Source organism: Emiliania huxleyi (genome assembly GCF_000372725.1).
Source record: "Emiliania huxleyi CCMP1516 unplaced genomic scaffold EMIHUscaffold_26, whole genome shotgun sequence".
NCBI lineage: Eukaryota > Haptophyta > Isochrysidales > Noelaerhabdaceae > Emiliania > Emiliania huxleyi.
The window spans coordinates 1-14,786 of record NW_005200088.1 but is presented as its reverse complement, the minus strand read 5'-3'; the positions used below and the strand labels follow the sequence as shown (position 1 = coordinate 14,786).

The following is a 14,786-nucleotide window of genomic DNA, read 5'->3' as shown; positions in this document are numbered from 1 at the left end:
GGAGAGCCGGCGCAGCATTCGCTCGCGGGACAAGTCGCGCAGCTGCGAGAGGCGAGGCGCGTCGCTGTGCGAAGCGGGCGGCTCGCTCGGCGGGCCATCGTGCGCTGGCGAGAGCAAGGGCGGCCCAACGACCCGGTAGAGGCGGCCGGCCACTGGCGGCACCTCCGGCGCCGCCGCCGCAGCGGCGGCTGGTTGGCGACCCTCCGCTTCAGGCACTTCCCGCACTGCCTGCGCTGCGGGCGAGGCCTGCGCCTCTTGCGCCCCCTGCGCCCCCTGCCAGGCCGGCGCTGCGGCCGGCGCAGCGGCCGACGAGGCGCTGCGGCGGTGCGCGCCTCCCCGCAAGAAGCGAGGAGAGAGGCGCCGCACAAGGGTCGGGGTGGGACGGCGGGGGGGCGTCGCCGCATCGGGCGCGGCTGCCGCTCTGGCGTCCACGCCGGCTGGCTGTTCCGCTGCCTGTGCCGCTGGCCAGGCCGGGCGCGGCAGCGGGAGGGAATCCATCACGCTCGCTGGAGAGGGCTCCGAGGCGACCGGCTCAGCTTCGTCGTCGCTGGAGGCGTCCGAACGGTGGGAGCGCAGGCAGAGCGGGCTCACGCTGGCGCGCGCCTGAGCGAGGAGAGAACGCCGCCGGGGCCGCCCCGTCGGTCGTGGTAGGTCCGGAGAGAGGGAGCGGTCAGCCCGTGCGTCGTCCCCGTCCTCGAGCCAGCGCATCTGCGCTCGCTCGTGCCTGTCCACGCTATCTGCGAACGCGCGCGCCCGATCCGAGGCCTCCATGGTCGGCAGGGTGAACATCGACTCGCCAGACTTTGGCCCCCGCCGGCCGGCGGGTCGGCGCCGAGGAGTTTTTCTTTTTCCACAACTGTCGCCAGCCCTTCGTTTTTCTTCTTTACAGGCCAAGTCGCCAGCGGTGCGAAGCGATAGCGGCCACAAGGCGCGCTGCAGCCGTGTGGGCTCCTGTGTGATGGGTGGGAGCAGCTCAAAGTGCGACCCGCCGGCGCCGTCTCCCCCGCCGCCGACGCCGCAGCCGCCCGCACCGGCGGAGGGGCGGGGAGGCTTTGCGGTGCCGCGCTCGGCGGAGGAGATAGCCAAAGCGAGGCGGGCGCAGCGCGATGCGGAGGCGGCGGCGGCGGCGGCGATCAGCCGTCCCGTGCTCGCCGAGACGGCGCCGCACGAGAGTAACGTGCAGCGCCCCTCCGAGGGCGAGCCCGACGAGTGGCTTGCGGCGGCGGACGGCAGCTTCAGGCTCGTGAGCCCTTGCCGCGGCGGTGGGGCTGGCCCTCGCCTCACCCTGACGCTGGTGCGCGGGGCGGCGGGCGAGCCCTTCGGGCTCGACGTGACTTCGACCAACGTCGTCTCTCGAGTGAGAGAAGGCTCTCCAGCAGCCGCTGCGGGCGTGCGCGTGGCAGACGTCGTCTGCTCTGTCGCCGTGTCTGCAGCGCGCGAGGGGAGCAGCGGCGCGGCTGCAGCAGGGTGGCAGGGCATCGTGGTCGACCTCGGAGGCGCGCGGGTCCCCTCTCCTCCCGCCCGCTCCCCCTGCCCTCGCGTGCACCTGCAGAGCTGACCGCCCACGCACACACGCACGCGCACGCAGGCATGCAACACGCACTCACACCCCGCCCAGTCTCCCCTCCCGCCCATCCGCCCAGGCGACCCTCCCTCGCGGCTGGCCGAGGTGGTTGGCAAGCTCGCCCACGGCGCCGCAACGGACGCCCTCACGCTGACCGTGCTGCGCTGCGCGGAGGCGGAGGGCGGCGATGGCGCGGCCAGAGGCTCTGGCATCGAGACGATATAGCGGGCGGCACGCGCTTGTAGGATGAGGTGGGGGGAGGGGGGGGGGGGGGGGGGGGGGGCCACCCCCCGCCAAAGGCTGCCCCTTCAAGGCCCGGGCCGCCTTTACCCGGGCGCCGGGGTCTGTGTGACGTCGAGAGAGTGTGCGACCCGCGCGCGGGTGGTAAAAGCTAGGTGCCAGGCGGTTGACCGGTGTGTTTTCTCACGCACATGCGTCTGTGTTTTCGAGCCCACGGACGACGCATGACTGTGTTTCCGAGCCCACGGACGCTCTTGGGAGGCGTCCGATGGGGAATTCTCTGCATAAGATATCGCTGCACCTGCAGTCTCTATGAGACCTTGTCAAACTCAATCCACCCCGCCGCCGCGCCTCCCCGGGCACACACCGCAGCAGTGAACATGTGAGTCGAAGAATTGGGCACGACCGAGCCCGCGCCTGCTGCACGCAGCCCCGTATTCGACTGTTGGTAAGTGCACGCTGTTGCGCCTCTCTCTGACTCTCTGTGTGTGTGTGCGGCTCGCTTACTGCCAAAAAAGAAAAAACATGATGGAGACAAACATTCCTGCTGAGTGTTGTCCAGATACAAAATATACCGGAAAGGCTCCACACCGAAACCCCTGCCGCACTTTTTACTGTCGAGTGTCGTCTGCCATAATGCATAAAAGAAAAGTTCAAAACAAAACACTCCTTTGGAGAAAACGAATCCAGGCATAGTGTGTGTAGCACACCGCCGCCAACGACTCCCTGCGACGCCACACTGACAGCTAGACGGAACTCACCAGTCCGATAAGGATCAACTGGAAAGCTGAACCCTGGGCTTAGACAGAACGGGCGTGGCAGGCTCCAGGGGAGGCCACGCTCTACCCGGGGCGCTAAGGAGGGAAATCGAAACTGTTGCGTGTTGGGCGTCCATCGACAAAAAACCCACGATGACACATCGCCAATCCCCCCCCCCCTGAGGACCTAACCTTGGCACGTAGAGCACGGGTCAACTCGGAGAGAGAAAGGGGAGGGATGAGGGGGGGGATAAGGGAGCGCCACACTGAGGGAGTACCCTAGAATTGAGAGAGATCAGGGGAAGCCATTATGGGGGACGGACACCAAGGCACTAACTTCATCACTCATTCGCCCCGCACACCTAGCCTACACTAGTACGCGTTACACGGAGCGCCAAGGGGGAGAGAATGGAGGGGGGAGACTATGCGTGCCCGTTCTTTTAGCTAAAGCAATTTTTTTCTGCATAAGATATCGTGCGTGCACACTTGGCGGGGAGCACTTACCACTTTGCTCTTTGGGGTGCAGGTCGGTAATAAAGCTTAAAGGTCGTAAAGCCGTATGCGGACTGGGTGACGTCCTTAAAATACCTCTACTACCTCACGACTGGGTGAATGTCGCTAAACTACCGGACTGGGTGAATGAACTGCATGGATCCATGGTGCCGACGAAACGGCAGCGACCCGCCTCAAAGCGGTCGACCAACGAGGAGCAAAATGGACCACCCGCCCGCCCTGTCAACCAACGGACCCGAGAACATGGGCGGGCGAGCGAGCGGCACATGGCCTGACAAAGAGAAAGAAAATCGAAGTCTGGCGACGAGATCGAATCTGACGAAAAATTACGACAAGCAGAATGCGGGCGAAAATTTACGACAAGTAAGCTCTGAAAGTGGGGCACTTCAGAAGCAGAGCTGACGTCAGTCTCTGCGCGTCGCCAGTACCTTCTCTCTCTCCTTGTTGAAAACCCACCACCGTCCCCTTGTTCCTCCTATCTGTCTAGTGTGTGCCTGCTGGGGGAGCAAACGGCTTCGTTACGGAGCTGCCCCCAGCAGGCGTCTTGACGGGTATCAAAATTCTTCCTTCCCTACAAAGAGGCCAACGGACCCGAGAACCTCACATCCAGGGCCGGGGAGCTAAGAAGCGCACCCAGCGGGCCAGATGATCGGTATCGGGTTACGCGGGCTAGAGAGCCCTGACCCCTAGGGGGGGTGCGCGTTCGCAGGGTGTGAAAGGGCCGTAAAGTAAACACGGGTCTCCGAGGGTTAGTCTTTGGCCTGTCCGAGGTTTCCGGCAAAACAAAAAGGAAAACACAGCACTTTGCGTTTCCGGAAATTTCCAGGGAAAACAGAGGGTGTTTGGTGATCCATTCGGTTTCTCTCGGAGTTTCCCTTGGGAAACTCGCGAGTTTCCCTGAGTCTGAGAGCTGGTCTGGGGCAAAATCTGAGGCAAAATTGAGGAAATCGGCAAACTATCCGGGTATTTTCCACGCAGGTATGTACATGTGCCATGCAAAAGTTAGTACACCCGCAAAATACCGGTATTTTGCCGATTTTGCTGATTTCGGCCCCAAAATAACTTCAGACTCAGCTCAGAGCCAAAAAATGAGGATTTTAACGGAGTTTTCCCGGGAAAATAGAGAGGAAAACAGAGGGTGTTGTAGAGAAAAAAGGGAGAAGAGGAATGGGGGAGGGGGAAAAGGGTCCGGTTTAAGGGAAAAGGGCGCCGAAAAGGGAAAGGAAAGGAAAACAGACGGGGTGCGAGAGGAAAACCTCGCTCCTCGGACAGCCCAAGTTAGTCTGCGCTTTGGGTTTCCCCTAGCGGCGGAGCGCCCCCTCTACTCGGAAGAAACACCAGACAACGCACACGACGTACATCCTCACTCGACGTCACCCCTCAGGGCCCCTCCGTTCGGCCTCCCCACCCTCGATTCGGAGGGGCTCCTGGCTGCGAAAACATCTTTTGCTGGAACCACATTTCGAGCGGCACCGCATAGCTGGCGACGCCAACGAGGTCGATGAGTATGCTGACGAGCAGCTTGATCAGCCGTTCGTTGTCGGGACCTGGCGACGCGCTGCACCAGACTGTTTGTACGCGTAGCCGTAGGGCCGCAGTCTGCTGGAAAAGGGCTCGCCGCGGCGGCTGCACGAAAGCAGCGGATGCAGCAGCTGGAAAGCGCTGCGCGTGCGTGGCGAGCTCGATGGGCCGTGCGCTTGGCGCAAAGGATGGCGTGAGCGCATGCGCGGTAGAGGTTGAGCAAAGCAGACCAGGGAGGAAGCGGCGCGCCATTCGGCTCGGGCCGCTTGCTTTCTTTCTTTGCAAGCTCTGTTTCTTTCTTTGCTAATTTACAGTCGCTTTCTTGAAGAAAAAGAAAAAAGAAAAAGCGCGCCCAAGCCGATGGCCTCCCACCGCATCGGCGCCCGCCTGTCTGGCCTCTCGCCTGAGCAGCTCGTCGCCTTCATCGACGAGCAGGCGCCCCTCTGGAGCGCCACCGCGCTGCGCGTGGCGGAGGAGCACGCCGCTCGGCTCGCGGAGCAGCCCGAGTGGGTGCTCTCCGAGGTCCTCCTCTCGCCGGACCTCGCCCCGCACATCCTCGCCCAGCTGCCGACCACGGAGCACGCCGTCAAGGGGACGTGCCGCGCGTGGCGCCGCGGCTGGAAGGAGACGCTGAAGAAGCGCAAGAGGCCGCGCATGCTCGTGTTCGGCGGCCAAGACAGCGAGGGTAGGACTGTCAACTCGCTGGAGCGGTACGACCCGTCAACGAACGAGTGGGAGGAGGAGGCTGTGGCGCCGATGCCGACGGTACGACTAGTTGTCGGCACGGCGGTGCTCGATGGCAAGCTGTACGCGGTGGGCGGCGAGAACGACGAGGGCCGCCTCAGCTCGGTGGAGCGGTACGACTTTGCCACGAAAGCGTGGGAGGAGGTGGCGCCGATGGCGGTCGAGCGGTCTACTCCCGCCATGGCGGTGCTCGACGGCAAGCTGTATGCTGTGGGCGGCGTCAACGATGAGGCCGGCGACCTCAGCTCGGTGGAGCGGTACGACCCCGCGACGAACGCGTGGGAGGCGGTGGCGCCGATGGCGTCGGCGCGGGAGGCTCACGGCATGGCGGTGCTCGAGGGCAAGCTGTATGCTGTGGGCGGCTGCAACGATGACGACGGCACCCTCTTCTCTCTCGAGCGGTACGATCCCGCCACGAACGCGTGGGAGGCGGTGGCGCCGATGGCGGAGGTGCGGTTTTATCACGCCGTGGGGGTGCTCGACGGCAAGCTGTATGCTGTTGGAGGCTACAACAACGACGACGGCTACCTCAGCTCGGTGGAGCGGTACGACCCGGCGGCGAATGCGTGGGAGGAGGTGGCGCCGATGGCGACAGCACGGGATGGTCTCGCTGTGGCGGTGCTCGACGGCAAGCTGTATGCTGTTGGAGGCTACAACGACGACGACGGCCGCCTCAGCTCGGTGGAGCGATACGATCCCGTGACGAACGCGTGGGAGGCGGCCGCGCCGTTCACGGCGGCGCGGATTGCTCTTGGCATCACCGTGGTGTAAGTAGGAGGACGCCTCTCGGGCCGCCGGCGGGGTATATAAAACACGAAGTGTGACGGAGTTCGCCGTGACGCGTGACCGTGAGTGCGCGTCTTTACGGCTCTAACTTTATGTTTTTCTTCTGTCTATGCCGTAGCGGTGTTTGACTAATTTAGTATTCCCAGCAGGCGTAGAGCCGTACAGCTCAGAGACACCAGATGTGCAGGTCGCCGGAGCGGTCTCCGGCGACAAGCGTGCCTCCCAGCGCCGCGGCGCACTCGAGGCTGCCCCCCGCGGGGGCATCGAAGCGCGCGAGCGGCGCGGGCGCCTTCTTGTGCGCCGGATCGTCCGCCGGCAGCCTTCGGATGTCAAAGACCATGACCGCGCTGCCCGCCTGTGGACACGTCCTGGACGCGTCATGGACATGTCCGGGTTGGAGGCGAGGGACCGCGCCGCCCGCCGCAGCGAGCAGCGCCGCGGGGTCACCCTCGGCGCCGCAGAGCGCGCGGGTGCCGGGCAGCGGGAGGCGGAGGCACGGTGCGCCTGTGTGTATACGCATCATTGTGTCTTCAAGGCGTCTGGGAGGTGTCTCGGAGGTGTCTGGGAGGTGTCTGGGAGGTGTCTGGGAGGTGTCTCGAAAAGGTCTCCGAAGACGCACCGCTCGAGCGCATGTCCCAGAAGTAGCTCCTACGGGCCCGTGTCGTGGACGTGTCGTGGACGTGTCGTGGACAGCCCGCACCGCCACGGGGTGGGCTCCGGTTGGGCGTGGCGGCGGCGACCAGAGGAGAGTGCCCTTCCGGCGGGCGCAGCTCTGCGAGGCAGCAGGCGCCGTCGGCCTGCTCGCAGGTAGAGGTGTGTACAGACGCCGTTCGCAGCGTCGGCGAGGCAGCAGGCGCCGTCGGCCTTGAAGCCGAGCCGGCAAGCCTAGGGTTTGTGGTTTCGGGTCCGGGTGGGGGTGAGGGTGAGGGTCAGGGTCAGGGTGAGGGTGAGGGTGGGGGTGAGGGTGAGGGTGAGGGTGAGAGTGGGGGTGAGGGTCAGGGTCAGGGCTGTGCCGGCTCGCCTCTGTTAGCCCCGCCTCAAGATCGAGGACCGGCAAGCCGGCTCCTAGCGACACATGTCTCGGGCGTGTCAGGCGCGTGCCCTCGACAGTCCACATCGAGGAGCGGCGAGGGCGGGCTCCCGGGAGGACACGTCCCGCACACACCACCGACCCCAACCCTGACCCTGCCCCCCCCGTCGCGAGGAGGCCGTCCGGTGTCCCTGCGAGGGGCGAGGCCGCCCTCGCCGCCTCTGCGCCGCGCCCGGTCGCGCTAGCGACCCTCCACGCCGCCACCAGCTCCTACGGGGCTGTGTCGTGGACGCGTGTCCTGGGCGAGTCCTCCCCGCCGTCCACCCTGCGCACCGCCACCAGGCTCCTCCGATCCGGAGAGGAGAAGGTCAACGCCGCCGCCGCCCCCTCCCGCCAGAGCGAGCGCGTGCACGCCTCGCCTGTGGCAGTAGGCGAGCGGGCTGCCTGTGTCAACCCACGCACCGTAAGGAACCCTCACTCCCTCATCAGCAGCCGGCGGCAAGCGAACGGGCTGCTTGGATCGCCGCCCAAGCCCAGCCCGCCGACCGCCCTCGCCGCCGCCGCGTGCGCGCGCTCGTCGGCGCCCTCCGTGTTCAGCAGCATCTCCAGCCGCGAGGCGCCGCCAGGCTCGACACGCCTGAGTGATCATCCGTGAGGGGCTCATACATTCGTTGTGGCTCGTCTAGCAGGCCGACAAGGGCGACGCGCCAGAGACGGAGCAGCTGCTGCGGCTCGCCTAGTGCGGAGCCTTCCCTGAGCCTTCCCTGAGCTTTCGTTGTTGAACCTCTCCCTCGCCCAGTGAGCTCTGTCTCCATCTCCGTCTCTCTCGACCTCTCTCTCTCTCCCCTCACACCTGCCCACCCTCCCGTCTGCGTCTCGACCTCTCTCTCTCCCCCCCACACCTGCCCACCCTCCCGCCTGCGTCTCGACCTCTCTCTCTCCCATCACACCTGCCCACCCTCCCGTCTGCGCCGAGACGACGGCGAGTCCTCCTCCGGAGAGCGACACGGGCATCACGTCGTACACCTGCGGCCAGTCTCGGCGTCATCTCGCGGTCACCCCGGAGGGCGACGCGGGCATGATGCATCATCCCGCACACCCAGCGCTCCGCGCCCTCGACAGCGAGCGTCGCCAACGCCGCCGCCGCGTCCGCCGGCGCGCCGGCCGCCTCCTCGCCCGCCTCCTCGCCCACCGCCACCCTCCACACACGCACAGCGCAATCCCACGAGCCAGAGACGGCCAACAGCTGGCCGCGTGCGCCGAGCGAACCGTCCTCGTCGCGCCAGAGCCGCACGCACGAGACCGGCTGCGAGTGGTGTGCCTGCTCAATCGAGGATGCGGCTTGCGACGCCACCCGCTGCTCAGCCGCGAGCCAGGACGGCATCGGCGGCGGCCACCGCGGCTTTGGCGGCGCGGCAGAGGAGGACACGGAGGCTGGCGCTGGCTCTGCCGACCGCGTCGTTCCGCCGGACTCAAAGTATACTGTCACCGCAGTCTCGGACCACGACTGCATTTCATCGAGAGGAGGCACGTCGTCCGCCATGCACTCGAGCTGTATCTCGGCGATGCGCGCAGGAGTGGGCATGAGTGCGGCTTGAGGTTAGAGGCGTGGATTGGTAGGCGGTTTGGCGTGGTTGGCGTGGTTTCGCGGTGGAGCACCAAGAGCTACGACCACTTCAGCTCCTTCCATCCTCCACCTCGACCGGGCCGACACCTCGAGAGAGTTCCTATCGATGAGTGTCTGACAGTGTCTGACAGACAAACAGAGACCAGTCGCGCGGGCGCTGCAGGGAGGGACACCATCTTGGAGCGCTCATGCTCATGTGCTGAGCGATACCCGCCCGCCGCCGCACCCGCGCGCAAGCCCACTACATCAAGACTGCGAGATAAGCGCTTCGCGCCGTCCCCATCAGCGCCACCGCCTCCCACGCATCCAACGCCGGGTCGTACCGCTCCACCGAGCTGAGGGTGACGCCGTCTTCGTTGTCGCCTCCCACAGCGTACAGCTTGCCGTCGAGCACCGCCACGGCGTGACTATACCGCGCCTCTGCCGTCGGCGCCGCCGCCTCCCACGCATTCGTCGCGGGGTCGTACCGCTCCACCGAGCTGAGGTGCTCGTCGTCGTTGGCGCTGCCACCACCAACAGCGTACAGCTTGCCGTCGAGCACCGCCACTGCGAGACAGTCCCGTGCCGCCGCCATCGGCGCCACCGCCTCCCACGCACCCGCCGCCGGGTCGTACCGCTCGACTGAGCTGATGACGCCGTTGTTGCAGCCTCCCACAGCGTACAGCTTGCCGTCGAGCACCGCCACGGCGTGATTCACGCGTGGCGTTGCCATCGGCGCCACCTCCTCCCACACATCTAGCGCCGGGTCGTACTGCTCCACCGAGGCGAGGTAGCCATCGTCGTACCCGCCGATAGCATAGAGTTTGCCGTCGAGAGCCGCCACGGCGTGACCATCGCGTACCGTCGCCAGCGGCGCCACCGCCTCCCACGACTTCGCAGCCAAATCGTACCGCTCCACCAGGTTGGAAGTTGCGCCGCTGGCCCATCCGCCCGCAGCGTAGAGCTTGCCATCGAGCACCGCCGTGCCGACATACACTCGTGCCGTCGGCATTGGCGCCACAGCCTCCTCCTCCCACTCATTCGTTGACGGGTCGTACCGCTCCAGCGAGTTGACAGTCCTACCCTCGTTGTCTTGGCCGCCGAACACGAGCAGGCGCGGCCTCTTGCGCTTCTTCAGCGTCTCCTTCCAGCCGCGGCGCCACGCGCGGCACGTGCCCTTGGCGGCGTGCGCCGTGGTCGGCAGCTGGGCGAGGATGTGCGGGGCGAGGTCCGGCGAGAGGAGGACCTCGGAGAGCACCCACTCGGGCTGCTCCGCGAGCCGTGCGGCGTGCTCCTCCGCCACGCGCAGCGCGGCGGCGCTCCACAGGGGCGCCTGCTCGTCGATGAAGGCGACGAGCTGCTCTGGCGAGAGGCCAGACAGGCGGGCGCCGATGCGGTGGGAGGCCATCGCCAGCGACCGTTTTTCTTTATACTGTGGTGTACCTGTGTTAGTGCCAGTGCGCGCCAGTCCCGTGCCCAGTGTTGTGCGAGGGAGTTTGGTTGTAAAATTCTTTATACTGCGAGCCGTCTTTTTACCAGGTGTGATCACTGGTTGCCTACTACAGCTAGAGGCCTAGTACGCCTGGACGCCTCGGGGAGCCCCCGTCTCCCCCATTCTACTCGCCAGTCAGCACGCACGGCGCCCACGCCAGGCACCACAGGGCGGCCCTGCTCACAGCGCCTTCATGGAGTACATGCGCAAAAACCACGCCAAGTACGCGAAGGCGTGAGCAAGGAGGCGTCGAGGCTGAGCGGCCCCCTCCCCCCTCCCCCCCTTCAATGGTCCGCGGCGGGCGGCGGCGCACCGGGGTAGTCGCGCCCGTAGTCAGAATTTGTGCTCGTGCCGCCTGTGTGTATGGGCACCTGAGATTGAGGGCCAGACCGCGTCCGCACGCGCGCACGTGGCGCAGTTGCGCGAGTTCGTTCGTTCAGCGCGGCTCGTGGCTGAACTGCGCCGAACGAACGAACTTTTCGCGATGATTTTCTTTTTCCCTAAGTTCGAACGGAGTTCACGAACGTTCGTTCGTTTTCGCAGTTCGCGCCTTCCACAGCCGCGGCAGTCCGTTCAGTTTCGAGGTTCGGGCTGGGCCCCGCCGGCTGCGTTCGTTCGAGTTCGGAGTTCACGAAATCCGCGCGAACTCGAAAGGCTGCTGCGAGCCGTCTTTTTACCGGTTGCAGAGGTGTGTGTTCTTTCTGGCCAGAATGCTGAAATTCTCCCCTACCTACCTACCTACCTACCTACCTACCCTACTTATGGGAAACTAAAAAAGAAATCACTCGATGGGTGAAGGTGGGGTACTATACCAACTAAAGTGATGGCTGGTGGTACTCTCCTGCAACCACAGTCCTTCCTGTGACATGGCAGGCCACTATCAAGCCCTACAAGCACCAGATCACCCACTTCGCACTTGGGGAGGGTTGACGTCGTGATTTTCGCCGAAATTTCTTATTTTGCTGTGAAATTTCCGGCGTGAAGAGAGGGAAAACCCCGACGGGAGCGCCCAGACCTACCCTACCTACCCCGGCATGCTGGCCGCCCCAAAAGCAAAAAGAATACACACCTGGGTTGCAACCCAGTTTCGCACTGTGCTGTGAACGCTGCTGGTTGGCGTCGGTTGCGCAGCACCCCGTCCCCATCCAGGTTGTTGGTGTTGGTTGATGCCCCAGGTCCCGCACCATGTAGGTGCAATGCCCCGTTCTCTGGAACTGGATCATGCTTGTTCGGGTACGTGGTTCGCCCGTCCCTGTGTCCCGTGCACGTCGCCCGTCGGCAAAGCCGACGACCTAGGTGCAATGCACGCCGCTGGTTGTGGGGAGGACGTGCCGCTCGATGCTGCGGGCGGCGTTGACGTTCACAGCCAGTTCACGTATTTGGCCCCAGCTCTTCCGCTCGCCGGTGAGTTGGTTGGTTGCTGGCAGCACCCCAGCACCTGGGGGTCCTGAGAGCTGTTGGTTGCCGCTCGATTCACAGCACAGTGCAAAACTAGGGTTGCAACCTCGTAAAAAGACGGCTCGCTGTACCGTACCAAAGTCTGTGCAGGTGTGAACAGCAGCTCCTGAGCACGGCGCCGCAGGCGCCTGTTGATAGGTCCAGATGATAGCCCTGGATGGGCAATGCATACGCCTACTTGGGCCTCAGATCGCCGGACCGCGTCCCGGTGCTCTGCGTTCGGATTTGTGACGCCGCCGCACCGCGCCGCGGCCGGGGGCCCGCCGGAGGACGAGGATGGCCGTGACGGACCGGGACGAGCTCTAGGAGGTTCAGTGTCAGTGTATATATTGTAGATATTATACCCTTGTGCACAATATCTCTCAATCTAGCTAAGCCAGGGGAGGCGATGCCGGGGCCGTGCATCAGCTTGATGGTGCTTCGCCGGCGTGCGTCCCGGAGCGGTGCCGGACGGGCGGTCCGTGGGAGGAAAACTCAGGACAACGCCGACACCGCTCTGATTCGACTGTTTACTTCAAACAAAGACAGTGGCACGCGCCGCAGCGCGGTGCATGCCACTGTCAGGAGCGGATCCGTCGGTTAGCTGTGTTCACGCCGGGCGTGTCCTGAGTAACCTGCACACACTTTAAGCTCTCTCTCTCTCTCTCTCTCTCTCTCTCTCTCTCTCTCTCTCTCTCTCTCTCTCTCTCTCTCTCTCTCTCTCTCTCTCTCTCTCTCTCTCTCTCTCTCTCTCTCCTCTCTCTCTCTCTCTCTCTCTCTCTCTCTCTCTCTCACTTTAGGCCGCGACAGTACAAAGAAAGCACTGTCCAATCCCCTCTAACGTGGGAATCCTACAATGCATGTTCAGTTTCGCGCGAGATTTTTCTTCTTTTCCGATCTCCGCGAGTGTGCCGTCCTCCCATCCCTCCCTTGGGTTCTCTGTTTTCTTTCTTTCTTTTATCAACACGGACCGGACGGTGTATGGGGCGGCGTCGGCGAGCGCCTCCTCCTTTGTCGTCCACCACACGCAGCAGATCTCCATGGCGGCGGTGGCGGGCGACGCCGTTCGCCGACAACATCAACAAGCAGGCGCGCAAGGAGCGTACCGACTGGATCAAGAACAAGCAAGCGGCAAACGGCCTCTTGTCCTCGGCCCCAGTGGGGGGTGCCCGCGGCCGCGCCGCCTAGTTGTAGTTCCGCGTGGACGGGCCCCTCCACCCTTCACGTACGATTGAGAGAGATTTTTAGCAATTGTGCGATGAGAGTCGGGTCTTGTGGTTTGGCAACATCAGCATACCCTCTTAAAGACTGACTGCGGCTCTTACACTCAAACCGAGTCAGTCTGGCCCCACGCTCTTGCATTACCTCTAAAGCCGTACCTCGCGCTCGCCCCTACGCAAACGACAAGTGCGGGCCCGGCCCTGCTCGCCCGGGCCGGGGCCCTCGCGCTTGAGTCCCTCGGGCTCTCGCCTTCTTGCCCGCGGCCTCCACCAGAGAAGGCAAGCCCCGGAAGGACTTGAGCTCTCTCGCGCGCGTCGTCTTCTCCGGCTGCAGCTCGATGTTCTCGCGGAGCCACGCGTCGAGGTGGGCGTAGAGCCGCACCGCCTCGCGCCGCGCCTCGGAGCCGCTCGAGAGAGGCAGCGGCTCCGCCTCAGCAGGGTCGGCCTGAGTGCACACACACAGGGTCCGTGAGGGATCAGAAAGCAACCTCAACCCCATGTATCGGACCCCCATCCAGGGAGATCGATGCCACAGATGCGGCTACATTGAGGGCAGGGACTCGGCTAGAGGTCACGAGTCGCTGTCGGCTGGGTCGTGCGCGCCGTCAGGTTAAAGAGCAGCCACTTCATCCGCACGCCACCGTGCACCACGACCGCCCCGCCTGGCGCCCAGCGGCTTCCCGCGGGGCGAGGCGCCGTTGCAGGAAGACCCGCCATCGTGGCGGGCCCCGGCGGGGCGTTCTGTGGGATATGGCTGGGCCCCGCCTTCTCCGCCGCCGCCGCCTCGATCGCGGCGTGCCACAGCTGCGCCTCGGCCGCCCCTCCGCCAGCCGAGGGCAGCCCTGCGCGCGTGAAGACCTGGCGCAGTCGTAGCAGGTAGGTGGCAGGTGCGATGGCCAGCCCAGTGTAAGGGAAAGGTGGGAGAGGAGGGAGAGGAGAGGAGAGAGAAGGCTGGGGGAGAGAGTTGGGAGAGAGTTTGAGAGGGAGAGGAGGGAGGGAACTAGGGAGGGCATCCATGTCCATGTCCATGTCCATGTCCATGTTCCATGTGGTTGGGGGAATCTGTGAGATTGGGGTCGTGAGAGAGGGTGCGAGGGAGGGCGAGAGGAGAGATCAGGAGAGAGGAAGAGAGGGGCGCGGCTCGCCCAGAGCTTCAACGAGGAGGAGTGGACGCTCAGGACGTCTTTAGAGTGGTGGAGGAGCGGCGGGCCCTCGCGCGATCGCGGCGTGCAGCCGGCCGCCGCGCCGCCGCCATCGAGCCACAAGCGCTGCACCCCGCCGTCGAGGCGGGGCAAGCCGGCGGCGGCGAGGGGCCGCGGGCTGATGGGAGAGCGGGGCGGCGGCGTGTCAGTCGTCACGTGTGAATACGTGCTCACGTCGACGCCGGCGAGCGCGGCGATGGTTGGCAGCAGGTCGAGGTGCGAAGTGGCGCACGCGGTGGAGGTTCCTGCACGGGACGGTTCCGAGAAGGTTCTCCGAGGGCGGTTCTAGCAGCCGAACAGTCGGGATTGCGATGTCATGCGGCGGGCGCGCCGGCGGGGGCGCCGCGCCAGCGGAGCAGGAAGGGGACGAGGAGTCCGCCCTCGAGGATGGTGTGCCTATAGGTCATTGATCATTGGGCGGGTCCAGCAATGAGTTAGTCGAAGAGCAGCCCCGTGTGCCCTCGAGGAGCAGGGTGTGCTTGTCGCCGCTCGCGCCCGGCGCGGTGCGGCCCATGTTGTTCAGCTCGGCGTCGGTGGGGCCGGAGGGCCACGGCCGCTCGGGACCGTGGTCGGCCGAGAGGAGGAGGAAGGTCTGATCTCCGAGGCGGAGCTCGTCGTCGAGGACAGAGAGGAGGCTGCCGACCTGGAAGGTAATCAATGTCAAATTCATTAG

At 64.8% G+C, this 14,786-nt stretch overlaps 2 protein-coding genes across 2 annotated transcripts; one reads left to right on the top strand and one right to left on the bottom strand.

Annotated features, from left to right (window-relative positions):
* Positions 1-958: 958 nt before the first annotated feature.
* Positions 959-1,789, top strand: EMIHUDRAFT_100799 (hypothetical protein; the record flags this gene model as incomplete). The annotated part of the gene is made up of 2 exons (XM_005777427.1): positions 959-1,504; positions 1,670-1,789. The coding sequence occupies 2 exons, from the start codon at positions 959-961 to the stop codon at positions 1,787-1,789; spliced, it is 666 nt and encodes a 221-aa protein (XP_005777484.1).
* A 4,440-nt stretch (positions 1,790-6,229) lies between these two features.
* On the bottom strand, positions 6,230-8,691 carry EMIHUDRAFT_435241 (hypothetical protein). The gene is made up of 12 exons (XM_005777426.1): positions 8,256-8,691; positions 8,107-8,182; positions 7,865-7,892; positions 7,672-7,793; positions 7,503-7,600; positions 7,347-7,426; positions 7,148-7,191; positions 6,991-7,011; positions 6,844-6,923; positions 6,746-6,774; positions 6,536-6,630; positions 6,230-6,481 (listed from the first exon to the last, which is right to left on the bottom strand). The coding sequence occupies exons 1-7, from the start codon at positions 8,667-8,669 to the stop codon at positions 7,164-7,166; spliced, it is 846 nt and encodes a 281-aa protein (XP_005777483.1). The 5' UTR covers positions 8,670-8,691; the 3' UTR covers positions 6,230-6,481; positions 6,536-6,630; positions 6,746-6,774; positions 6,844-6,923; positions 6,991-7,011; positions 7,148-7,163.
* Positions 8,692-14,786: the final 6,095 nt, after the last annotated feature.

Excerpts from the sequence above, each read along its gene's own strand:
- EMIHUDRAFT_435241 (XM_005777426.1), bottom strand. The coding sequence starts at position 8,669 with ATGCAGTCGTGGTCCGAGACTGCGGTGACAGTATACTTTGAGTCCGGC. Across the intron at positions 8,183-8,255 it reads TCGAGGGCGCGGAGCGCTGG|GTGTACGACGTGATGCCCGT; the intron begins GTGTGCGGGATG and ends GACTGGCCGCAG. Across the intron at positions 7,794-7,864 it reads CAGCAGCTGCTCCGTCTCTG|GCGTGTCGAGCCTGGCGGCG; the intron begins GCGCGTCGCCCT and ends ATGATCACTCAG.